General features: G+C 45.4%; 1 protein-coding gene across 3 annotated transcripts in view; it reads right to left on the reverse strand.

The window, feature by feature from the left end:
* Positions 1 to 26760, reverse strand: part of PTPRN2 (protein tyrosine phosphatase receptor type N2) — a 1025817-nt gene that overhangs the window by 628984 nt on the left and 370073 nt on the right. For all 3 annotated transcript variants that reach the window (XM_054495208.1, XM_054495209.1, XM_054495207.1), the window contains 2 exons: positions 26020 to 26122; positions 13325 to 13493 (listed from right to left, as the gene is read on the reverse strand). In XM_054495208.1, coding sequence (XP_054351183.1) covers positions 13325 to 13493; positions 26020 to 26122 — 272 coding nt within the window. The remainder of the gene's footprint in view (positions 1 to 13324; positions 13494 to 26019; positions 26123 to 26760) is intronic.

The raw sequence follows: 26760 nt of genomic DNA on the forward strand, positions 1-26760 counted from the left end.
ATCACTCTGTCTGCCTTTGCATACCCATAGCTTGGCTCCTACTTATAAGTCAGAACATAAGGTAATCGATTTTCCTTTCCTGAGTTACTTCACTTAGAATAATGGCTTCCAGCTCCATCTAAGTGGCTGCAAGAGACATTATTTCATTCTTTTTCATGGCTGAGTAGTATTCCATGGTGTATATATATACTACATTTTCTTTCTTTTTTTTTTTTTTTTTTTTTTTTTTGGATGGAGTCTTGCTCTGTTGCCAGGCTGGAGTGCAGTGGCACAATCTCAGCTCACTGCAACCTCCACCTCCCAAGTTCAAGTGATTCTCCTCCTTCAGCCTCCCAAGTAGCTGGGACTACAGGCACCCGCCACCATGCCTGGCTAATTTTTTGTATTTTTAGTAGAGATGAGGTTTCACCATGTTGGCCAGGATGGTCTCGATCTCTTGAGGTCATGATCCACCTGCCTCGGCCACCCAAAGTGCTGTGATTATAGGCGTGAGCCACTGCACCTTTATCCACTCATCAGTCAATGGGCACTTAGACTGGTTCCATATCTTTGCAATTGTGAATTGTGCTGCAATAAACATATATCTACAGGTGCCTTTTTGATATATTGATTTCTTTTCCTTTGGATACTCAGTAGTGGGATTGCTGGATCAAAAGGGTAGATCAACTTTTAGTTCTTTATGAAATCTCCATACTGTTTTCCATAGATGTTGTACTAATTTACATTCCCACCCGCAGTGGATAAGTGTTCCCTTTTCACCACAGTCATACCAACATCTATTGTTTTGTGACTTTTTAATAATAGTCATTCTTGCAGGAGTATGGTGGTATCTCATTGTGGTTTTAATTTGCATTTCCTTAATGATTAGTGATGTCGAGCATTTTTTTCATATGTTGTTGCCCATTTGAATATCTTCTTTTAAGAAATGTCTATTCATGTCATTTGTCCACTTTTTAATGGGATTTTTTTTCTTGCTAAATTGTTTGAGTTCCTTGTAGATTCTGGATGTTGGTCCTTTGTCAGATGCATAGTTTGCAAATATTTTCTCCCATTCTGCGGGTTTTCTGATAATTTCTTTTGCTATATGAAGCTTTTCAGTTTAATTAGGTCCAATTTATTTTTGTTTTAGTTGCATTTGCTTTTGGGGTCTTACCCATGAACTCTATGCCAAGGCCAATGTCCAGAAGATTTTTTCCTACTTCATCTTCTAGAAGTTTTATGGTTTCAGGTCTTAGATTTAAGTTATTGATCCATCTTGAGTTGATTTTTGTATAAGGTAAGAGATAATGAGGTAGGAGGCAGGACTCAACTTCAGAGGCAGGGCTTGGTTACTGAACCAAATTGAGGACTAGTTAAAACAGGGCCAAGGTGGAAGCACCTTTCCATAAGTCTCACCCACCAATATGCCATGTCAGTTTACACTTGCCATGGCAACACCCAGGAGTTACTGCCTCTTTCCATGGCAATGACCTGATGACCCAAAAGTTACTACCCCTTCCCTAGAAATTTCTGCATAAACCACTCTTAACCCTCATGTAATTAAAAGTGGCTACAAATATGACTGCAAAGCTTCCTTAAGCTGCTACTGTCTGCCTATGGGGTAGCCTGGCTCTGCAGGAGCAGTCACAGAGCTAAAACACTGCCAGAGTTGTAACACTGCCTTTTCAATAAGGTTGCTTTATCTCCAGCTTGCCCTTGAATTCTTTCCTGGGCAAAGCCAAGAACCCTGGTGGGCTAAGCCCCACTTTGGGGCTCCTTACCCTGCATCAATAGAGATCCAGTTTCATTCTTCTACATGTGGCTATCTAGTTTTCCCAAAACCATTTATCAAACAGGTGTCCTTTCCCCAGTTTATGGTTTTCTATGCTTTGTCAAAGATCAGTTGGTTGTGTTTGGGTTTATTTCTGGGTTCTTTATTCTGTTCTATTGGTCTATGTGCCTACTTTTCTACCAGTACCATGCTGTTTTGGTAACTCTAGCCTTGTAGTATAGTTTGGAGTCAGGTAATGTGATGCCTCCAGATCTGTTCTTTTTGTTTAGGACTGCTTTGGCTATTTGGGCTATTTTTTTGTGCTATATGAAAATAATGTTGGTATTTTGATAGGAATTTCATTAAATCTGTAGATTGCTTTGGGCAGTGTGGCCATTTTCATGAAATTCTTAAAATCCATAAGCATGGGATGTGTTTCCATTTGTTTGTGTCATCTACAGTGTATTTCAGCAGTGTCTTGTAGTTCTCTTTATAGAGCTCTTTCACCTCCTTGGTTAAGCATATTGATAGGTATTTTATTTATTTTCTGAAGCCCTTGTACAGGGGATTGAGTTCTTGATTTGATTCTCAGCTTGGTCATTGTTGGTGTATAGCAGTGCTACTGATTTGTGTACATTGATTTTGTAACCTGAGACTTTCCTGAATTCGTTTATGAAATCTAGGAGTCTTTTGGAGGAGTCTTTAGGGTTTTGTAGGTATATCATATCATTGGCGAACAGCAATAGTTTGACTTCCTCTTTTCCATTTTGGATGCCCTTTATTTCCTTCTGTTTTCTGACTGCTCTGGCTAGGACTCCAGTACTATGTTGAATAGAAGTGGTGAGAGTGGGCATCCTTGTCTTCTTTCAGTTCTCAGGGGGAATGCTTTCAACTTTTCCCCATTCCGTATGATGTTGGTTGTGGGTTTATCATATATGGCTTTTATTATTCTGAGGTAAGTCCCTTCTGTGCCGAGTTTGTTGAGAGTTTTTATCATGAAGTGATGCTGGGTTTTATTGAATGCTTTTTCTGCGTCTATTGAGATAATCATATGGTGTTTGTTTTTAACTGTTTATGTGATGTATCACATTTATTGACTTGCATGTGTTAAACCATCCCTGCATCCCTGGAATGAAACCCACTTGATCATGGTGTATTATCTTTTTGATGTGCTGTTGGGTTCAGTTAGCTAGTATTTCATAGAGGGTTTTTGCATCTATGTTCATCAGGGATATTGGTCTATAGTTTGCTTTTGTTCATTATTTTATCCCTGATTTTAGTATCAGAGTGATACTGGCTTCACAGAATTAGTTAGGGAGGATTCTCTCTGCCCTGATCTTTTGGAATAGTTTCAGTAGAATTGGTACCAATTCTTTGAGTGTCTGGTATAATTCAGCTGTGAATCCATCTGGTCCTGGGCTTTTTTTGTTATTGGCAATTTTTAAGTTACTGATTCAATCTCACTGCTTGTTATTAGTCTGTTCAGGGTTTTTATTTCTTCCTAATTTAATCTAGGAGGGTTGTATGCTTGCAGGAATATATTCGTGTATTCATTTCTTCTAGATTTTCTAGTTTGTGTGCATAGAAGTGTTCACAGTAGTCGTGAATGATTTTTTGTATTTCTGTGGTATAGTTGAGCTTATTTTAATCTTCACTCTTCATTTCTTGATTAATCTAGCTAATGGTCCATCAATTTTGTTTATATTTTCAAAAAACCAATTTTTTGTTTCATCTTTTGTGTTTGTTTCTTTCTTTCAAATTGATTTAGCTCTGTTCTGATCTTTGTTATTTCTTTTCTTCTTCTAGCTTTGGGTTTAGTTTGTTCATATTTCTCTAGTTACTTGATGTGTGACATTAGGTTGTCACTTTGGGCTTTTTCAGACTTTCTGATATAGGCATTTAGCACGGTGAACTTCCCTCTTAGCATTGCTTTTGCTTGTATCCCAGAGGTTTTGATAACTTGTGTCACTATTATCATTCATTTCAAAGAATTTGTAAACTTCCATCTTGATTTTACTGTTAACCCAAAAATCATTGAGGAGCATATTTTTTGATTTCCATGTATTTGCGTAGTTTAAAAAATTCCTTTTGGAGTGGATTTCTTATTTTATTCCACTGTAGTCTGAGAAGATACTTTATATAATTTTAATTTTAAAAAATTTATTGAGACTTGTTTTGTAGCCTAGTATATGGTCTTTTTTTCATTACTTTTTCTTCTAAAAAGATGGGATACACGTGCAGAACATGCAGGTTTGTTACCTAGGTATATGTGTGCCATGGTGGTTTGCTGCACCTATTGACTTGTCCTCTAATTTCCCTCCACTCTCCCCCCAACCCTCAACAGGCCCTGGTGTGTGTTGTTCCCCTCCTTGTGTCCATGTGTTCTCACTGTTCAACTCCCACTTATAAGTGAGAACATGCAGTGTTTGATTTTCTGTTCCTGTGTTAGTTTGTTGAGGATGATGGCTTCTAGCTTCATCCATGTCCCTGCAAGGGACATGATCTCATTCCTTTTTATGGCTGCATAGTATTCCGTGGTGTATATGTACCACATTTTCTTCATCTAGTCTATTTTGGAGAATGTTCCATGTGCTCATGAGGAGAATGTATATTCTGCAGTTCTTGGTTAGAATGTTATGTAAATATCTGTTAGATCCATTTGTTCTAGAGTGTAGACTAAGTCCATTGTTTCCTTGTTGACTTTCTGTCTCAATGATCTGTCCTGTACTGTCAGTAGAGTATTGAGGTCCCCCAGTGTTGGCATGTTGCTGCCTATCTCACTTCTCACATCTAGCAGTAATTGTTTTATGAATCTGAGAGCTCCAGCATTTGGTGCATATAAATTTAGAATTGTAATATCTTCTTGTTGGATTGGCTCTTTTATCATTATTTAATGACCTTCTTTGTCTCTTTTTACTGTTGCTTTAAAGTCTGTTTTATCTGATATTAGAATGCTCCTGCTCACTTTTGGTTTCCATTTGCATGGAATATATTTTACTACCCCTTTACCTTAACTTTATATGCATCTTTATGTGTTAGGTGACTATGTTGAGATAGCAGATATTTGGTTTGTGTCTTTTTATCCATTCTACCAATCTGCTATCTTTTAAATGGAGCATTTAGGCCATTTACATCCAACACTAATATTGAGATGTGAGATATTGTCCCAATCATCATGGAGACAGGAAATGTGGCTTTCAGACCACATCTATCCCAGTCCAGCAGCAAAGCCAGGCTCCCAGATCCTGTGCTTGTGGCTGCAGCATGCTTCCCACTCCCCTCTGGGTTATGGCCAAGAGAGTTTGTCCCCACTTGAGATTAGATTGCAAATTTCAGTTGGGAGCTTCTCTCAACCTGTGGCCACTGACTGAGTTGGCTGGCAGACTTCCACAAGGTCCCCTGTGAGGCAGAATTGCTTCCCCAATCCGTGCTGGAGACTGGGAATGCACACAGGGCTCTTTCTGCTGCTTCTCCTACTTTATGTTCTCCACTGCTCCCTAAATCAGTTCCAGGACTTGGTAGGGTTAAGGTCCCGCCCCCATGGGCTGAATTCCTCAGTGTGGGGTGCATATCTTGGAGGCAGTGTCTCCCCCTCACACTGTGGGGCTTACAGTTCTTTGTTTGGCTCACAGTGTAGGCTGCAGCCTGCCACTTCTTTCACAGGTTCTATGGTTTCTTTTAGTTTTCCTGTCAAGTTCTGGTGTTGCTTCTTGGAAAAAAGTTCACAGTGTGAATCTTTACACACTATTTTGTCTTTCCAAGTGGGAGAGGCATGCTAACACCGCTTCTAATCCGCTCTTGAAAAAAAAAATGCCCATTTTTAATGTGCTGATTTTTATTTTAGTTTTTAGAGATTTTTATACATTCTGAAATTTTTTATCTTAAAAAGTGCTATTTGCAAGTATTTTTCTAAGTCTGTGGTTTGTCTTTTCAATCTTTTGTGTGTCTTTCAAAGAAGTGTCTTCTTTCGAAGAAGAAAATTTTTAAATTTTGACAAAGTTCTAGTTATCAATTTTTTTTTTTACGGATTGTGTTTTTGTGTCATATCAATACCAATTTGGAGGTAGTTTCCACCTTAACACTATTGAGTCTTTAGACACATGACCATGCATATATCGCCATTAATTTGTCTTATTTTTCTCATCAGTGTATTGTAGTTTTCATTGTACATTGTCTTACACATATTTTAGATTCAACCTCAATTATTTCATAATTTTTGATGCTACTATAAATGATATTTTTTAAAATTCATATTTAATTGCTGCTAGTATACAGAAATAAATTAATTTTTGTGTGCTGACTTTGCACTCTACAGCATTGCTATATTTACTAGTTTTAGTAGCTTTTCTGTAGGTTCCACCAAATTTTTGACAAAGGTTAGGTAATCTGAATGCCTCTCATTTCTTCTTGTTTTATTGCATTGGCTAAGATCTTCAATGCAACAGGCAGTGGATCACCTGAGGTCAGGAGTTCGAGACTAGCCTGGCCAACCTGGTGAAACCTAGTCTCTACTAAAAATGCAAAAATTAGCTGGGCATGGTGGTGGGTGCCTGTAATCCCAGCTACTCGGGAGGGTGAGGCAGGAGCATCACTTGAACCCAGGAGGCAGAGGGTTGCAGTGAGCCGAGATTGCGCCACTGTACTCCAGCCTGGGCATGAAGAACGAACTTCCGTCTCAAAAGACAAAAAAAAAAAGATCTTCAATGCAATGCTGAATTGAAGAGGTAAGAGCAGATATCCTTGTCTAATGCCAGATTTTAAGTGGAAAGCATTCAGCCCTTCACCATTTGATATAATCTTAAATGTAGGTTTCCGTCATGGATGGATGGATGCTGGGTTTTGCCAAATGCTTTTTCCAGTATCTACTGAGACCATCACATTGTCTATGTTACTATGGTGAGTTATGTTGGTTGATGTTTAAATGTTCGATATACCCTGCATATATGGGATAAATCTCCCTTGATTATGATGCAGTATTCTTTTTTATATATTGTTGAATTTAATTTGATAAAAATTGTTTAGAATTTTTGTTTCTATATTTCTGAAGAATAATAATCCACAGTTTTCTTTTAAAATCTTTCTCTGTATGATTTTGATCTGTTGACATTTATTGAGACTTATTTTATGGCCCAGCATTTGATCTAGTTTGGGAAATATTCTATATAACATACTGAAACAGAATGTGTGTTTAGCAGTTTTTAGGTGTATCATTCTATAAACATCACTTAGCTTAGATTGGTTAGTGCTGTGGTTCAAATCTTCTCTATCCTTACTGATACTTTATATATTTGTTTAATCAGTTACTGACAGAGGAGAGTTTCAATCACTAATGATCATGATCGACCTGTATGTTTCTCTCTTTAGTATTCTCATATGTTTCCTTTATGTATTTGAAGCTCTGAAATTGGTTCACAACATTTTTCTATAGCATCTTAATGAATTGACCATTTAGTCATCACAAAGTGTCTCTATCATGAATAACACTTTTAGTCTTGAAGTCCACTCTGTCTAACATTAACATGACCACACCAGCTTTCCTGCCTTTCGAGTTTCCATCGTACACATTTTCCATCCTTTGGGTCTAAGTTGCCTTCTTCGCCCAAGCTTGGATCTGGGCTCCAGTGAGACTCGAGATCCCTTTATGCTCTGCACTCAGCCGCCAGGTTTCTGAACCATGGGGGAGCTCTCTGCTTTATGGTCCAAGTGTCAGTTTGTGAGTTTCTGAAACTTCTCTTCCCTCTCGGTCCCACCCTGGCTTTCTGCACCCTTAGAAAGATTCAACAGATCTTTTTCCACCGTACTTCCTTGTCCCCAGTCTTCAGAAGGCCACATGGGGCACTCCGTAGAGGCCTGGTGCTCCTTGGCAGGATTTCTCCCAGCCCCCTCCTTCCTCCATCCTTGGTGCCCCATCTCACACACTCAGTGAAAGCCCACAGGAAAGAGGTGGGGGTGCAGACACTCGCTCTGCACAGCCTGTCTCTCAAATCGGTTCCATGCACCTCAAGAGTTTCTTAAAATTTAGGCCGAATTCTCCCCACTTCCTGTGACTGGCTTCTGCTTCTTCCATTCCAAGGCGCATGAAAGAAGCTGTGGGCTCCTCTCCTTGGAATGGGATCATCCATCCCTTTCTGGAATGCAGTTCATCCTCTTTTCCTGTGTCCTCAGCTCTAGCAGATTTCTCCTGGGGCTCACTCATACTGTTGGGGTGGGAGGGGGATAGTTTCCTGGCAGATTTCTCCCGGGGGCTCACTCATGGGGTTGGGGTGGGAGGGGAATGGGCTCCTGACACTCTGCACCCTACGTCCATCGTACACCTGCAGGAGGTGCCTCCTGGTCATCCCCCAAGGCCGTCCTCTCGGAAGCCCACCTGGGCCACCTGCCCTCTCTGGCATGAGCACGCCTGGGCCCACCTGCCCCCTCTGTCAGAAGCCTGCCTGGGCCATCTGCCCCCTCTGGCATAAGTGCGCCTGGGCCCACCTGCCCCCTCTGGCATGAGTGCACCTTTACTTTCCGTGTTCCCTCCATCACAGCACTTGCTTTAATTTTTTTATTGTATTTTTTGCTTGTTTGTTTTCTCCCTCCTACCCAGTAAAACTGTAAAATCCTAAAGGGCAGAAACTAACTTTCCTTAATCATTTCCTTAACCTAGCACCATTTCTTGTATGTTAAATATGTTTTTAAAACATTTCCAAAATAAATCAGCTAGTTAATGGTATTGGTAAGTAATGAATTTCTGACTAAACCTCTTCAGTAACAGAATGGACAGGGAATTTATGGTGTTCTGCATGATGAGTTCAAGGACTGTGAACTGGTGCTACCATAGTCAATAAAACAGGAAGCGTTACCACCCTCACAATGCAGAAGTCATAATGACACCTTGATTTAGTGATCAATAAATGCTCAATTAGTGTTTAAACGAGGAGAAAGCTCTGAGTCATCTCGCTAATGAACAAAGAGAAAGAGCATGATTATATTCCCAGTGGAATAAAATAAAATAAAATGATTCTGTTATGACGTCACCGGCATGAAGGCCCTGAAAGGCAATATGTTTAGGATATTTCTCCATCTACGCTAGAGTTTCATTTTTGATGATGGGTACATAGAAAACAATGATTTATAAAATAATTCACAGGAAGTTGATTGTACCTTCAAAGATCGTCAGTATATAAAGCTTATATTTCCAATTAAAATATTTCATCAGCTGAGCGGAGAGGGGAGAAGCCGGGGCCCAGATCTCTAAGTCCCTATATTTACGGGGCAGCAAAATCTGCACGGCAGCGCTGCAGCCTCCGATCACGCACTTCCTGTGCTTATTCAGTCTTTGTTCATTAGCGAGATGACTAAGAGCTTTCTCCTCATTTAAACACTGGACAGAAAAGAAAATGAGTTATGGGTTTTCATGCATTTTTTTAAATACTGGGAAGCATCTATCTTAACAAATAAGAAAAATACCTAAGCCAAAATGCCACCAAGTGCTGATTTTCTGAATAACCGTTTGAAGGCTGTGCTAAATGTCTGTGTGCTGGAATGACCACGGAACTCATTAATTCAAACTGGGACACCTCCGAGTGGGAAAGAATGACTTCCTGATAATTATGCTGAGTAACAGAGTCACAGAGACCAGGACTGCGAGGCCGACCATCATGTGTAGGAGGTTCCAAGGTGACAGAGCCAAACTTATCAGAAGGTGGACCCTGGCTGCTGGTGGAATATTTGATATGACCGGTGCCCACGCCCCTCTCCCATTCCTGTTTCTCGAAATGGAGAGCAGGCAAGATGGGGGCAGTGGTGGAAGATTCTCCTCCCCCATGCACCCAGCAGCCCTGGGGAGCGGCAGGGTCGCACCCCAACAGATCAATCCCCAATGGCCCCGTCACGAGCTCCCAACAGAAGGGATGTCCTAGTGCAGAGGCAGCCACCACACTCGCCCCCTGTAGGGGGAAGGCCGCCACGCCCGCCCCCTGATGAGGAAGGCCGCCATGCCCGCCCCCTGTAGGAGGAAGGCCACCAGGCTCATGCCCTGTACGGGGAAGGCTGCTTCCAGAGCACTCCGGGGCGTGTGTTGAGAATGCCGGTGCTGGAATCCTAGTGCAGTAAGCCAGGAATGGAAAGACTTCAGTAAATACAACCGGTTAGTGTGACGAGGCCACGGGCCCTTTGGCCTGATGAGCACTGAGCTGCTGAGTCCAGCAGAGCCACTGAGCACCTGGAGAGTGTCCCAGGACATGCAGCACACTGTGCTCGGCCTAGGAAGGCATCCTGTCTCTGGCAGGAACTTGCTTTCCCCAGGAGCTGCTATGAGCCATCTCATGGGGCATCACTAGGATACCTCCCAATGGCTCATAGCACGAATTGCTCAATATCCACCAAAGACCTTCACTCTCAACGAGTTCCTGCAACTTGCTACGGTTTGTTTCTAATGCGTGGATGTCGCGGCTGCTTGGCCGACCTCACATCCGGCTGCTGAGAGCAGGGAAGCACTGCAGCCATTCAATTTACCCTCGAGGCGAATCCATGCTGCACCTTGTCCCACAAGCAAATTCCATTCTAACTCTGACTCTTTTATTTTAGTGCCAGGCTATTTAGTACAATAACTGAAACCGAAGGAGAAGCATGATGATGGGTTCAAAATGGAACAACTGAGGCTCCCATTGAATGAAACCAAATGCTGTTTGCAGGTGACGACTCGCTCACTGGCCCATCCGAGGCACATTGAACGAGCCTCCAAGGCTACGCTCCTGCCTTTCTCTATTCAGTAGCCCATGAAGAGGGCCCTTGGACGTCAGTCTAGGTGAGCATGCCACTGTCAAGTCAGGGGGGAAAGACAGGAAACTGCTTCACAGAAAAGTGTCAACTGATTTCCCTTCACTCAAACTTCTTCCGAGTCTCTGAAACTTTTAATGATGCCTCCCCCTTCCCTCGTATGTTACTAAAACCATTTCTGGACTGCACGTGAGTTACTTTGCCGATCGTTCACTTCCAGCGTCTGGGGACGTGACATCACAGCCCCGTTACAGAAGCCTGAAATCTCCCAGCAGCAGTGGAGGCAGAGCACAGGGCCCCACAGCCCTTCTGATAAAGACACAACGGGGCAGAGGAGGAGGACAAAGCAATGATTTCAGAGCTGGAGGTGCTAAATTACCAACGTTCAAGAGGGTGGGAGAAATGCCAGTTTCCACCGTGCTGTGCTGAGACCTGCTCTGTGGTGCCGAGGCACAGGTGTGCGGAGGGAATATGTTTGCCAGCGTCCTGGCGCCCTGATTCCTCTCATCAGAGTCGGAGACCTCCACTGAGCCTGGTTTCAGACTCTCGACCTAATTTCCATTTCATTTTTTAAAGATTATTTTATCAACGATAGTTATGGTTATAGCTACTCCTGACTGGGCACTCCATGAGCAGCTTCACACGTGGCTCTCATGACACCTCCAGGGCCACTACCCCTGGTTTACAGCTGAGGACTCGAGGCACAGAAGCTGAGCAGCTCCCCCTGGCCCCAGAGCAGTGGGTGGAGGAGCCTCTGACCCAAGGACAGAGCTGCATGAAATCCACCTTCTGCATCCACAAAATCCAGCAGGATGTCTGGCGCACCAAACGTGCTTAGTTGCTCTCAGTTAATGAATAAAAACTTTAAATTTAGCCTGTTTAAAATAGTGTTAAGTGGACCAGACCCTCTAGGGTTAGGCCCACACAGAGACTCCCACAGGCTCCTGGAAGGCTTTAGGGCATGTTGCTCAGGCCAGCCAGTGGTCCTGATGGGAGGTGGGCCTGGCACAGAGCAGGGCTGGGACTGGCCTCTCATTGTGAGCCTAACCCTAGATGGAGACCTGGGGCCCACAGAGCCCCGTGACCCTGTACTTCCACGAGGGCTGAAGACCCCCACCCTCTACCATGAGGGGTGATTTCGACCAACCAGAAAACACAGTCCATGATCAGGAAAAACACAAATATGGCCCAGGTGCCACTGGGCCCTCCTGAGCAGCCTCTCAACTGTGGCCTGTGGGTCTGGCGCCCCGTGGCCCCTGCATGGCTCTGGGCCAGCATCAGGGCTCTGTTTGGCAGCCGTGCACAGACTGGCTTCTGCATTCAAACATTATTGTGACATCCTCCTGATCAGAGGCAAGGCCACAGCAAAGATGGCTGCCCAGGAGCTGCCCTTGGAAAGATTCCAGAGAACCGTGAGGCCAAGGCCGGGCCTTCCCCGGGCACCACCTGCTAAGACACAGAAGTGCCTCAGCTTCCTCACCTGCCTGCACAGAACATGCCACCTTGTGGGGCCAACTTTTGTGGAAACTCACCCTGTGGTTCCCACGCTTGGTGCAAGGTTCCAGCAAGCCCTTAAGCTGGCCTGGGATTGAGCTTAGCGGCCACGCATCCTCTGGGAGGACTCTACCTTTCAAGGTCTGTGGGGGTTGCCCAGAGTTAACTTAAGTCACTTCAATGGCTCGATGGCAGGAACATAATAGAAACTGGGCCCACATTGCTTCCCACACATATCCCAGGGCCACAGCTCCTGGTGAGGCCCCAGTGGAGTCCAAGAGGGTGCAGAGGGTCCTCAGACTTTCCTGTCTCACACTAGCACAGCTTCCATCTTGGAAAGGAAAGTATGTCAAATTAGAGCTGATGTAACTAACGTTTGGCAGAAAAGGAGTGTGTGAGCGTCACCATCAAACCCCCAATGTCCCCAGGGCCATCCTGGGCCTCAACACCTGGTCCAAAATCTTATCCCAGGAAGCTGGAGGGGATGGGCTCCAAAGGTGATTTCTGCAGCTCTCATCCCTCCCTCTTTCCAGGCAACGTGGGACCTGTGAACTCTGGCCTAACAAGTCGTCATAAAAATCATGCCTGCTTTTCCATTTACAAAATTTACTGAGATTCCTAATTCCATGTCCTTAAGATGTTGAGTGAGCTTCGCATATTGAAGGGTCTTGGGTGGCTCTGTGATGCGGGTCCTTACAGCTCCCACTGGCCCTGCATAAACACTCCTGGGGTTCACCTCTGAGCCTGTCTGGGGTCTGTGTGCCCAGGGCATCACCTTGTGTTTTGGTGCCCAGACCCTCATGCCCACAGGCAGACAGAGCCCTTACGCTGCCCTGGGCTGCCCCCGGGGCGGGCTTGCCAGAGAGCAGGAGCTTTCCTTGGATGCAGCAGTTGCACCTGGTGCCCCCTAATTCCAGCCATGTTCAGGGCCCCTCAGTCTCCCTCAGTAGGGTTTCAGTGTCCACTGCTGTCCCGGGTCCCTTCCCAAAGGGTGAAGAGCAGCCACCTATCTCCTCTACCTCCCTGGTGTGCGTCTGTAGTTTAAATGGTAGGCTTTCTGGAGTCACGACACCTTGTCCCAAGAAAGATCCTACAGAGCCTCACCCGGAGGACTAAGCGTTTGTGGGGGTGGCTGGACTGGGAGCAGGTGTCACTCTAAGGGGCCCCAGGAACACCGAAGCCCTGTTCGCAGGATGCCCGCTGGCCTGGGAAACAGGTGCAAAGCCAAGAGGAGCCAGCGACTAAGGAAACATGCCCAGGTACCTGCACCCTGAAGGAAAAGCCAACCCTGGCCTGGGGAGGAAGTGGAAGGGTCACCTCAGCGGGGGATCTGTCCTGCGCCGTATGGGTCCTGGCGAGCACATCTGAGGCCGGGGCCTGGGACAGGGCCTCCAGGAAGGGCAGGTGGTGTCGGAGGGCCTTGGCCAGGGCAGCGCCGCCCTCCCGACTGTACTTCCTCTCGCTGCCAACGCTGTGTTTTGAGGGCCTGAAAAAGCAAAAGAAACCAGACATCAACCGCATGTTTGCTGGTGCCCGGAGCTGCCCTGTCCCCTGTGGTGCCTGGGTGCATGCGAGGGGCTGGGAGCCGGGCTCGGTGGCCGGCCTGGCCTTGCTGCTCCATGACCATGGGTTTGAACTTCTCCCGGGCCCCCGAGCCTGTGTCTGGCACGAGGATGGCTAACAGCACCTGCCTCGTGGTTGTGGGGATGGACGAATGACCCCTGCTGAGAGCTGAAGACAGGAAGCAAAAGCAATACTCGGGAAACAAGGGGAGGGGAGAAAGGGAGGAAGCTGCAGGTGCTGGCTGCAGGCTCAGCAGGAATTCTCCAGGAGGCAGAGGCAGCCGGAGGCCGGGTGGGCATGGGGGGCCCAAGGCTTGGCATGGCTTCTGCTGGGTTTGTGGGTAGACCAAGGAAGGTGGCAGCCCAGAAGCTGGAAAAGGCAGGAACCAGGTTCTCGCCTGATAAATGTGCATTGTTTTAGGCCTTAGGTTGATGTACTTCGCCGCAGCCTCGGGACGTCCATGCAGTGCTCTCAGCCCCTCCACTGCAGTCCCTGCTGTTAAAACAGTGATTCATGCACCGTCATCGGTGCGCGCACACCATGCAGGGCAGGGACGCCTGAGGCTAGAAGGACAAACATATAAGACACTTCCCCCATGGGCAGAGACACATGGTGCCCACCCTGCTGAGGGCGGCAGGGGTAGGGCCAGTGAGGACAAGGCCAAGAACCAGGCACAGCTGGCCAGGGGCCCCACAGGACAGCTGCATGCTGAAGGCATAAATCCAGGAGGCAACTGGACGTGTCAGCCACATGTGGCCCCCACTAACGATGCTCAGAGTCCCTGAGAAAGCGGCCACTTCCCAGTGGGGCCCCCATCACCAGCTTGTGCAGCCACACGGAAAGGAAGAGCAGAACCAGGGAGATTCACTGGAAAAGTCACGGTAACGCCCAACAGGCCCCTGGAGAGACAGAGTCAGGACTCCCCATGTTTATGGGGAGCGCTGGTGGAGGCCTGGGCATGGGCAGAGGACGTCCGTGGCCCCCCGAGCCTGCGCCCTGTCCCCCTTTACTCTCAGCTGTGGTGGAGAGCTTGCCTGAGCCACGGGGCAGCATCTCAGCCTGGGACACGATGGGCATGGCCTCCCTACCTGCCCAGCTCACCCGCAGACTCTGCCGCTGGTCTCTGCACCCAGGACTCAGCCGCCCAGAGCTTCACAGCCCCATGGAGGCCTTTGCTTTTTTGCACATGACCAAAAGGGCCCAGGGCATGCTCCTAAATAAGGAAGAGAATTCCCATAGGAGACGCCTCTACCAGCCAGGTTTAAGAACACCTGCATGAGTGACTGCACCCCACCTCCACCTTCCAGCAAAGCTCTGTCTCAACAACAACAACAAAAAAGGAATATAATGTGAGGCCGGCATGGGGGCTCACAGCTATAATCCTGGCACTTTGGGAAGTGCAGGCAGGAGGGTCACTAGAGCCCAGGAACTTGAGGCTGCAGTGAGCTACGATGGCACCACTGTGCTCCAGCCTCAGGCAACAGAGGAAGATCCTGTTTCAAAAAAAAAAAAAAGTGTGTGTGTGTGCGCTCATGTGCGAGTTTGTGTAAGTGTGTGTGTGAGTGTGAGTGTGTGAGGGGTGTGAGTGCATGTATGTGCATTTGTCTGTGTTTGTGAGTGCGTGTGTGTGTGCGCCTGCACGCACACACGCCATGCTTCTAATAAAATGCAAAGATTTCGTAGACATGGAGTTTAGACACAGACCAAAGAGCTTTCAATTCTGATTATTTTTAGTTTGTATAATTAATTGAGTGCCTCATTTATGTCCATAAAAGAACGGGAATCACCATTAAAAAGATGGGCCAGTCTGGGGGCCCTTGCTGTCCGGCTCTGCTGCCCACAGACAAGAGCAGGGCCCTCCGTGAACCTGCCGCCCTCAGCAACGCTCCCAAATCCCCTTCCCGCTGAGAGCCATGCTCAGTGATGACCCATCACTTCAGGTCCGACTTGTGCTGCAGTGGACGGTCCAGATGCCACAGGCCCCGGCGCCATGCCCCACTACCAGCACAAGACTCAGGCCTCCCTCGTAACAGGCTTTGCAGGTGCGGTCGGCTGCCATCTGCTTCTCTCAGGCCAGGGAGAGGCTAGGTCCCAGGTGGAGGCAGGTACTTTCCTGAGCGCCCAGGCACTGGCTGCCTCAGAGCCCTGGGGCATGGCTCCGCCTTCGCCTTCTCAACACCTAAGTCTAGATCCTCGTTAGGGCAAGAAGACCAAATTAGGCTAGTGTATAACAGTCACGTTTAACTAACCACAGGTTGCCTCCAAGGGACATCACACCACTTAACATATGAAATACGAGCCTTAAATAGATACTTGCAATTCTCCCTCCAGCTCTGATGCAGGTGTTGACATGAATTCTGTTGACAGGTATGTTATCAACCTCACAATACACTTTCATCATTTTTGTTTAAACAATCAACTTCTTTAAATGTGATTTAAGTGACAGGAAAACACCATCTATCGATTGATGCAGTTGCCGTCGCATGCTCTCTCATTTGTTTCCATCTGGCACCTTTCCCTTCTGCCAGAACGGCGGCTTTACCAGCCCTGGCCATGGAGCTCTGTGGGTGATGATGTCCTTCAGCGTCTATATTTCTGAGAAAGCCATAATTTTACCTTTGTTTCTGAAGGATACTTCCATGGGATATGGAATTCTGGGTTGATGTTCATTTTTTTTTCCTTTCAGTACTTTAAAAATGCTTTCCATCGTCTTCTGGCCTGGAGCATTCTCAAGGAGAAACCTGCAGTGGCCTTCATCATCTCATCTCTCTATGAAATGCAACTTTTTTCCCTCTGACTGCTTTTAAGGTTGGCTTTTTATCACTGGTTTTGAGAAATTTGATTATGATATTTCTTAGTCTTCATGTTTCTTTTTTAGGGGGCTCATTGAGCTTTCTGGGTCTGTGAGTTTATAATTTTTATCATATTGAAACAATTTTCCTCATTATTTCTTCAAATGATTTTTCTGTTCCTGTCTCTCCCGCCTTGGGACTCCAGTTATACAGATATTTGGCCTTTAGACGTGTCCCATAGCTCACTGGTGTTTTTTATTTTTTTAAACTATCCTTCCTTGTTTCCTTATGGATAGTTCCTATTGCTGTGTCTTCAAGTTCACTAATATTTTCTACCACAGTGTCTAATCTGCTATTCATTCCACCCATGAAATTTTCCTGTCTCCTACTTATTGTGTCTCTGTCAGTTCTGTGTCTACACTGATGAATTTTATGAGTTGCATTTTCCTGCTCCTTTTCATGCCAGATAATCCATGTCTATATATTCACATTGTGAATTTTACCTTATTGGGTGATGGACATTTGCAATCCCATAAATATTATTTACCTTTGCTCTGGCATTCAGTTAAGTTGCTTGGGACCAGTTCAACCCTCTCGGTTCTTACTTTTAAGTCTTGTTTGGCAGTATCAGAGCAGCAATTATCTATGACAAATTACTCCCCACTACTAAGACAGGACTCTGTGGGCATTCTATCCAATTATCTGGAAATTATGAGGTTTGCAAGTCTGATAGGTTTGAAGAGGCACTATGTCGCACCCTGTGTGAATGCCAGATACTGTTTGCTCTCATTTTTTTGGATGGTTCTTTTCCCTCATAGACACAAGATCATCAGTCATCTACCAAATCCTCAGCAGTGGCTGAAAATCTCCAGGGCTCTCTGTGCACTCTTCTCTTTTATACTCTGACCTGTGAACTCAAGCTGCCTTGGTTTCCCCAGACCTTCAGCTCTGTCTCGTCAACTCTGGCAGGCCACTGAGCACCACTGTCCCTGAGGCAGCTGGGGGCAAAGTGTCATCACCACACAGCTGCGTCCCCTCCCGAAATGGCCCTCCACCATGGGGGTCTGCCTCACCCACGTTTGTACCCCATCTGGGGAGGTCTGCATCCCACACTGGTCCCCAGCCTCTGAGGAGGGGTGAGGGCTCCTGAGGCCTCTGTCGTGACCACACTGAGTCCAACCTCTCCTCGGCCAAACCCGTCTCTTCACTTCCCCACGAGGGGTCTTCCCAAGACCCTGCATTTGGACTTCAGGACTACAGAGTCTGCTGTCCAGACACCCAACCGAGATGTAGCTCCCCGGGCACCCCTGGGGCCCTGCCCATGGCTAGTGAGGATCTTGGGGGACTTGAATCCAGCACCCCCGATGCCAGTGGAAAGGCGACTATAGATTTCTCCTTGAGAAGTGCTCCAGGCCAGAAGGCAATGGAAAACATTTTTAAAGTAGTGAAAGAAAAAAAAGTAACCCAGAATTCTATATCCCATGAAAATATCCTTCAAATACAAAGGTAGACTTATGGCTCTCTTAGAAATACAGACACTGAAGGACATCATCCCCAGCAGAGCTCCACAATGAGGGATATGAACAGCACAGGCTCCCCAGGCAGGTACAGGAGGTAGATATAAGTCAAGGAGCACCTGTATACATATATATGTATATACATGTATGTGTGTGTGTGTGCGTGTGCATGTGTATCTCCTTTCACAGAATTTGATGCTACATTCTGAACAAAATCATATTCAGAAAAAGTCTGGGTATGTCTCCAAACACAGCACTGTGGCATCACCCAACAGCCTGAGGGTGGTGCAGCTCAGACTTTGCAGGTGCTAAGTGAGGCAGTATTATTTCAAATAGAACACATGCTTTGCTAAGAACAATTTCCACTTCTGGGTATCAGCAAGAAGTGTCTTCTATCCAAACATGACCATCTGGTACTTGTATATGGGTCTTTAGTGTGATTTAGAAACACTTTAGGAAATACACTGGGGCTTGAGTGGATGTGGAACTCATTACAAATTTCCCACATACAGTAATGGAATAGGTTTCCAGGTACTGTTTCCATGTAGGATGTTGATTTTCAAGAACGGATCACTAACATTAGGTGTGTGACACCTGCATGGGGCTTATAAAAAAATCCCATTTTTGCTTGATTATTTCAATTGATAAACCCACCATGTTTTTATTTCTAGTGCCTTTTTGTATTACTTTGTTCCCATACTGCTCATAAAAATATACCTGAGACTGGGTAATTTATAAAGGAGAGGTTTAATTGACTCAGTTCAGCATGGCTGGGGAGGTCTCAGGAAACTTAACAATCACAGCAGAAGGGGAAGCAAACACACCCTTCTTCACAAGGTGGCAGGAGAGAGAAGTGCAAGGAGCAAAGGGGAAAGAGTCCCTTGTAAAACCATCAGATCTCGTGAAACTCACTCACTATCATGAGAACAGCATGGAGACAGCCACCTCCATGATTCAATTACCTCCCACTGGGTCCCTCCCATGACACGTGCAGATTATGAGAACTACAATTCAAGATGAGATTTGGGTGGGGATACAGCCAAACAATATCACTTTTCAAGTTACACTGATACAGATGTAACAGGCATATAAATTATCAAGGCCTTTGCAGTTCTTTGCATCTCAAATCATGGCTATAATTTCCTTGGCCATTTTTTAATGAATGAAATTTCATGTTCTATGTTGTCAGAGTGTAATTTAACTGCAGTTAATTTACTTTTCTGGTATGTTGTCTACTTTTCTCACTAATTGCTAATCAATGCAAATGGAACCACCTCATAAATGTACCTTTAAATTGTCATATTCATCTTTGCTTCACCTCTGTCCATGCCTGGGGACTTGTTTGTGACGCTGCAGTATGTCACGGCAATGAGAGTGTTTATCATTATGCCGCGTGATGTTGTAGCAATTAACTTGCACATTGACTTTTGCTCTGGCATCCAGCTTGAAGTAGGTCAAAACTTCATACATATGAATTTTGTACTTTAAAAAGATGAAAAATGTTTTACACTTAGTAGCTATTCCCTTCTCCACTTGCACGCACTGGCCTTAGGCTCACGATAATATGAGATATTCTAGATTGTCACCCAGTTTGTTAAAGGAAAAAATTCCAAATGACAGGCCCATCTTATGTTTTACATCCAACCTTCATGGCCACCTGAAGTTCTCTGTGAAGTCATCGGTGCTCACATACACAGCTGGTATTCGTTGTCCCTGTTCCTGCCTCAGGAGCCTTTAGCATGTTCCCTGGTTCTCAGGCCTCCTTAGCCCTTAGCATGTTCTTCTCAGGTTCTGGCTTCTCAGGTCCTCCTTAGCCCTTAGCATGTTCCCAGGTTCTTGGTTATCTTAGCCCTTAGCATGTTCTCAAGTCCTCAGTTCTCAGGTTCCCCTTCCTTGACTCTCTTAGCCCTTAGCTTGTTCTCAGCTTCTCCTTAGGCTTTAGCATGTTCTCAGGTTCCTGGTTCTCGGTCCTCCTTAGTCCTTAGCATGTTCTCAGGCTCTCGGTTCTCAAGGTCTCTTAGCCCTTAGCATGTTCTCATGTCCCTGGTGACCCCTTAGGTGCGAGCTCTGTTCCTCACACTGGGCACTCATACTTACTGCTTTGCTGATTTTCCACACTGCGTCTATTTCTGGCTTTCTCTCATGGGGCTTACTCTGCTTAAGGGACCTCATGTGTGGGAAGAGAAGAACCAGCAGGAGAAATGAGCTTGTGGTTGACACTCTGGTAAGCCCAAAAACAGGGCTGGGAATTCTGAAGACTTCATTCTAATGTCGCCTTTATTTCATGAATGGATGATTGGTTTTCAGCAAGTTACTCAATCTCTGGAGATTAACTGCCTTATGTAAAGAACACCAACTACTATGTCACTGGCCCATTGTGGATTCTTGTTCAGCTGTGAAGCTCAGAATGCTCTGAATACACATGGAGTGGAGAAAGCCAGGTGACATTCTTGGTTAGTGTAGCTACCCATGCAAGAATTCAAAGGCATGGGCAGATAACGCATTCTCTCCTTCACCACCATTTATCCAACAAATGCTGGCCCAGGGTCCATCTGGTGAAGGGCACAGGCAGGCACTAGGGGAGCCTGGTTAGAAGCAGCTCCTGGGAGTGGGGAGTGAGGACGCTGAAAGCCAACACAATTCCTTATCATGCAGCAGGAATCAGAACATGATGATCCCTTTAACGAGGAATGAAACAAATCCATTACTTTAAAATTGCTTGAAAATCTAGAGGTGATGGCCACAAATTAAATCTAAAATAAGACAAAATTATGAATACTAAAGAAGAGGCAAATGAGCCACAATCCACGTATGAGAAGGCAAACAAGCCACAATCCACATATGAGAAGAAAAAGCCCCACAGAGGAATCAGTCCCCTTGCTGCTATAACCCGCCCTCCGACCTGACCCAAGGGGCTTTGGAAACACCGCTTGATCTTATAAAAGCTGAGTTTCAAACAGAAACAGTCCCAAAGGTCAAATTCTGAAGATAGCCATGGATTAATCAGGCAACAAAAACAAAGAGGAAGCAGGAAAGGCCCTACTCATTTAGGAAAATGGAATCCAAGACAACAAGCATTAAGGGAGATGCAGGCACCATTTAAACAACAATCCACTAATGATGGACACTGAGGACGGGCTGACGCAGCCCCTGTGTGCTAAGCAGCAGAGCCTCAGAGCCTATGAAGCTAAACACATCAACCCCCAAAGGAAAACTCACAGAAATACTGTTTTTGTCTGAGAAATTTCAGAAAGTCACAATATAAATAAGGACATGTTGAAGTAATACAATTGACACTTACATTTTTACCTAATTACACATCATATATCTATAATTATAAACTATTTATAAAAGTCTGTATCCTGCAAATAGTTATACAAATATATTTTTGAAGCGCCAATTGAAGATTAAGTATGGTATCAATTAGGCCAAAGAAAACCTCAAAATTACCAAAGAGTAAAAGTTGAACAAAGTCACATTCTGACTAAAATGCAGTAGAATTAGACACTAATTTGAAGTTTAAAAACAACACATAAATATGAAAAAGTAGAAAAGCCTACCAAACATTTATTGTTTCAAAAGGATATAAAATGACAATTACAGATAATTTAGAACAAAAGCAAGTGAGAATTCATCAGTTATAGAATGATGTTAAAATTATGCTCAAAAGCAAATTATTTGATTTCATTATTTTTTAAAAAATGAATAAATAGCGTAAATAAGTTTTACCAAAGAAGTTTTATTTAAAAGTAAGAGAACAACAAAAAGAAGAAAATCTAAGAGATAATTCTTTTTAAAAATCGTGTTACAAGGGTGAAAAAAAAGTGGGTTTTTTTTGAGACAGGGTCTCACTCTATCTCCCAGGCTAGAGTGCTGTGTGTGATCATGACTAACTGCAGCCTCAATCACCCGGGCTCAGGTGATCCTCTCTCTTAGCCTCCTGAGTAGCCAGGCGCCACCACACCTGGCTAAAGAAAAAGTAAGTTTACAATGGCAAAGGAATATAACTACACATGTACTGAGTAATTTTAAAAACCATACTAGTGAGAACTAAGCTCTGATTTTTTCTCTTGCCCAAATTCCTATCTAAGAGATCTGGGGAGTCATACCCCACAAACCATAAATTCTCATCAGATGGGTTTTATTTGACCCTATATATTGTGACTTACTTTTCAGTCTGACTCTGGCAGAACATTATGAGACAAGGGGAAAAAATCAAAATATTTAACCCTAAAATATATTTCCTTGCAATACCTGGAAATTGCCGTGCAAAGTCTCTTGTGGGAAAAATCCACATTCTGTAGGGATCTCCTTTCCCCTTTGTTTTCCTTCCTTCCTTTCCAGATCCAGGAGATAATCAACCAAGAGCCAGGCACCCTTTTAGGTCCAATAAGAAGCATCTTACAACCTGCTCTCTCTGAAGTCTGCTGAGAGCTTCCTCTGCACAATAAAACTTGGTCTCCATAATCCTTTATATTAACTGGAACATTTTCTTTCTATTGATCCCAGGTCTTCAGATAAACTCAACCAGTTGTCAACCAGAAAATGTTTGAATTCACCTACAGCCTGGAAGCCCCTGCTTTGAGTTGTCCCACCTTCTGAACCAAACCAATGTATTTGATTGATGTCTCACGCCTCCCTAAAATCTATAAAACCAAGCTGCACCCTGAGCACCCTGGGCCCATGTTCTCAGGACCTCCTGAGGGCTGCATTACGGGCTATGGCCACTCATATTTGGCTCAGAATACATCTCTAAAAATATTTTACAGAGTTTGACTCTTTTCATCAAGAGAATAGCATTCACTACACTGCATTAACAAATGTGGAAATCGCTATTAAAGGATAGCTTATAAATACCCCAAATCACACAACAGTGTAAGCATATTTTACCAATAATCGTGGAAGACAATGAAAATGCTCTATAAATGAAGAACATTCCTAAACAATATACTAGAAAGTAGATCATTTCAATGGTAAAAGAAGTTTTCCAGAAATTTTAGGAAAAAAAGAAAAACGATCACATTTGCATCAGGAAATATTGTGGGCAACTGTTGAGGAAGACGATGGGCCACACTGTTTCTTATTCTCTCCTGGGCAGGGCCTCATAGGAACCTCCCTCAGTAGGTGTCAGAGTCCGGCATGAGGAAGGCGCTGGCAGGACTGGGGAGGCCTTTGGGTCAGCAGGAGGGACAGCATGAGAGGGAGTGATTGTCCCCAGGCAGTCATGTCTGGGCCTGGGGAAGAGCTGGGGAACGTGCCCAGACTCCTCTGCCCTCCATGCTGGGTACAGCTTGTTCCAAACCCCACCAAAGCCAGAGGCCCAGAGGACCCGATGGAGCTTAAAGGCATGAAGCCCATCACAGGGCAGGGGAGGGGAGTGTGGAGGAAAGGAGTCTGGAGAATATCCAGCCTTTGCCTCCCTAAATGGGCCTCTGTTTTGGGGGCAGGGATAATTGCTCTTGCCTGGGTTCAACACTCACAAAGAAAGAACTTAGAAATCCAACCTACAGAATGGTAAGAGCTGTTTTTATTTGCAACCATAGCTAGTGCCATCTACATTCCAGGCTGATAAAAATATTTTTACAAAATATAATATGTGAAAAGTTACTAGCCTGAAATATAAAGAACCTATAATAAAAAGAACAAACAGAAAAACACAAAAAGTCCTTTTTATACAGACAAAGACCATATACAGAAAATTCACAAAGAAAATTCCAGTCTCGGCTGCACGTGGTGGCTCATGCCTGTAATCCCAGCACTTTGGGAGACCAAGGTGGGCGGATCATGAGGTCAGGAGTTCGAGACCAGCCTGGCCAACATGGCAAAACCCCATCTCTACAAAAAATAGAAAAATTAGCTGGGTATGGTGGCACACACCTGTAGTCCCAGCTACTCAGGAGGCTGAGGCAAGAGAATTGCTTGAACCCAAGCGGTGGAGGCTGTAGTGAGCCGAGATCACGCCACTGCACTCTGGCCTAGGTGATGAAGCAAGAGCCAAAAAAAAAAAAAAGAAAGAAAGAAGAAAGAAAAAGGAAGGAAGGAAGAGAGGAAAGAAGAAAATTCCAATCTCAAAGCATATGTATTTTAAACTTTTAATCTCACTTATAATTCATAAAACAAAGATAACATACCATTTTTCATAATAAAACTGGCACTGTTTTAAATAATAAAAACTGGCAATTTTTCAAATGACCACATTTAACGTTGTTTAGAAGGCACAATCCAGGCGCCTCTCCAGGGTTGTTGCTGAGTTTTTCTCAGAGGCAGGTCCTCCCTGGATTCTTCTCTCCGTGGTGCCCCTTTCCTCCCACGTTTGGCAGCTTCTGTTTGCCCTGTTCTGCACCCCCCAGAGTGAGGAGGCGCCATCCCTTGCTTGGTTTTCCGAATTCTTCCAGCCCTCTGTTTTTTGCCCTTCTTGACCGTCCAACCCATCCCTATACTTGATGGAGTTCAATGTCACTGGGGCAGTGCACAACGCCCCCAGTGGAATTTAGAGAGGAGTATAAGGAGTTTGAACACATACAAAATGGAAATTCAACACAGCTCAAGTTGAAAACATTTTGGTGGTTTTTTGTTTGGTTTCCTACAGAAAAGTCTTACAGACTATAACAGCACATTCTCTTTGATAAAGGAGGTATTAAAGGTAGATACACCAGGCACAGAAGCACAAAGATGCAGTCCCTGCCCTCAGTGTGCACCGCGTGCTGAAGACGAAGCCTCTGCCCTCAGTGTGCGCCGTGTGCTGAAGACGAAGCCTCTGCCCTCAGTGTGCACCGCGTGCTGGGGAAAGACGCAGCCCCTGCCCTCAGTGAGCGCGACGTGCTGGGGAAATAAGCAGCCGCCGCCCTCAGTGTGCGCCGCGTGCTTAAGACGCAGCCCCCGCCCTCAGTGTGCGCCGCGTTCCGGGGAAAGACGCAGCCCCCGCCCTCAGTGTGCGCCGCGTTCCGGGGAAAGACGCAGCCCCCGCCCTCAGTGTGCGCCGCGTTCCGGGGAAAGACGCAGCCCCCGCCCTCAGTGTGCGCCGCGTTCCGGGGAAAGACGCAGCCCCCGCCCTCAGTGTGCGCCGCGTTCCGGGGAAAGACGCAGCCCCCGCCCTCAGTGTGCGCCGCGTTCCGGGGAAAGACGCAGCCCCCGCCCTCAGTGTGCGCCGCGTTCCGGGGAAAGACGCAGCCCCCGCCCTCAGTGTGCGCCGCGTTCCGGGGAAAGACGCAGCCCCCGCCCTCAGTGTGCGCCGCGTTCTGGGGAAAGACGCAGCCCCCGCCCTCAGTGTGCGCCGCGTTCTGAGGAAAGAGGCAGCCCCCGCCCTCAGTGTGTGCGGCCTGCTGGGGGACGGTTACCAGTTCTCCACAAGTTCTCACTCTTGATCCTGCCAGGACACTTAACTGCTTTCCCTATCAGATGGCCATGAGCATGAAAGAAGGTATCTAAATTTTGTGTTACTGGAATCTTTCTAAAGACTATGGCTCTAGAATAGTCTGTCAGGGAAAAATGGACTTTTCAAACTAAACCTTTAAGAAAGGTCGTTTTCATGTTTTTTTTTTTTTTTTAACATGAAAAATAGCACAATGGGTCAGGAATCCGACAGTGCCAGCTTTCTTACTGTGCTTTGTCTTTAGACTAATTTTTTAACCTCCCTATGACTCAATTTCCTCACTTTCAAGAATCGGTATGACATTAGTCCATGGTATGTATGACATTACCACATAGTTTGAGTACAAAATAAGATAATATGGAACAATATATTTAGCTCAGTATAGGTTGCTATGCTCTGGGAAAGGATGATAAAGACTTTCACAATTTAATTCTGTTTTTTGTCTAAAGCAAAAATAATTTCTTACTGAGAAATGAGAATTCTCGACTTATCTGCTTTCGACCAAGGCCTTGAAAATCAGGATTTTTCTAAGAGTCTCATGGAAAAATGAAGAACCCCTGGGCATGTCTCTTACTGGAGGGTCACCCCAATATCGCTTTCTCTCATGGGAACCAACCTTTTCCTTACAGACATCCTAACTTTCTGAAACATCTGCACCAGAAAGATGGTGGGTGCTTTGCTACATTAAAACAAACAAACAAATAATAAGTGTAATGGCTATGGGCTGTGTCCTGGGAGCAAGGAGCAACAAGCCACGTCCACACTTACCTGGCTGGGCTGGATGCTTCAGGACGCCTCAGGTAAGTTTTCGGGAGGTCTGCAAGTTCCTGGTCCATCACATACTGAGTATAGTCATCCTGCCACGTGAAACCTGTGGACAAAAGTTGCAAAAATTGTGTCATCATTTTGGAAGTTTAGCCAAAGCTCTTGCTTCAGTCTCATAATTAGTTGCATTTCAGCATTAAGTTGATGGTCCCATCAGCAAAGTAAGGCTCCCTCTCACTGCAGTTTATCAAGATCTCCTTACAGAAACTCCAGCTTTCTGAAACTTCTAGGCCAAAAAGAAAACTGATGCTCTGCTGCATTAATAATAATAAAAAGGCTTGGGTGAGAGTGGAGAAAGCTGGCCAAATAGAAGCCTCCATCAATCATCCTCCCTGTAGGAACACCAAATTGAACAACTGTCCACACAGCAAAGTACCTTCATATGAACCAAATTTCAGGTGAGTGGTCACAGTACCTGGTTTTAACTCCATATCATTGAAAGAGGCACTGAAGAGGGTGGAAAAGATCGTTTGGAATTGCTGATGTCACCCCTCACCCATCCCCCTGCAGTGGCTGTGTGCCCTAGAGGGAGAACGCATGCACTTGGGGGAGAGAGCACAGTGATAGTGGGACTTGGTATAGGAACTCGGTGCTGCCCTGTCACAGTAAAAACAACAGGCAAAACTCAACCAGTGCCCATGGAGGGAATATTTAGACCAGCCCTAGACAGAGCGGTACCACCCA

Source organism: Pongo pygmaeus, chromosome 6, assembly GCF_028885625.2.
Source record: "Pongo pygmaeus isolate AG05252 chromosome 6, NHGRI_mPonPyg2-v2.0_pri, whole genome shotgun sequence".
NCBI classification, from domain to species: Eukaryota; Metazoa; Chordata; class Mammalia; order Primates; family Hominidae; genus Pongo; species Pongo pygmaeus.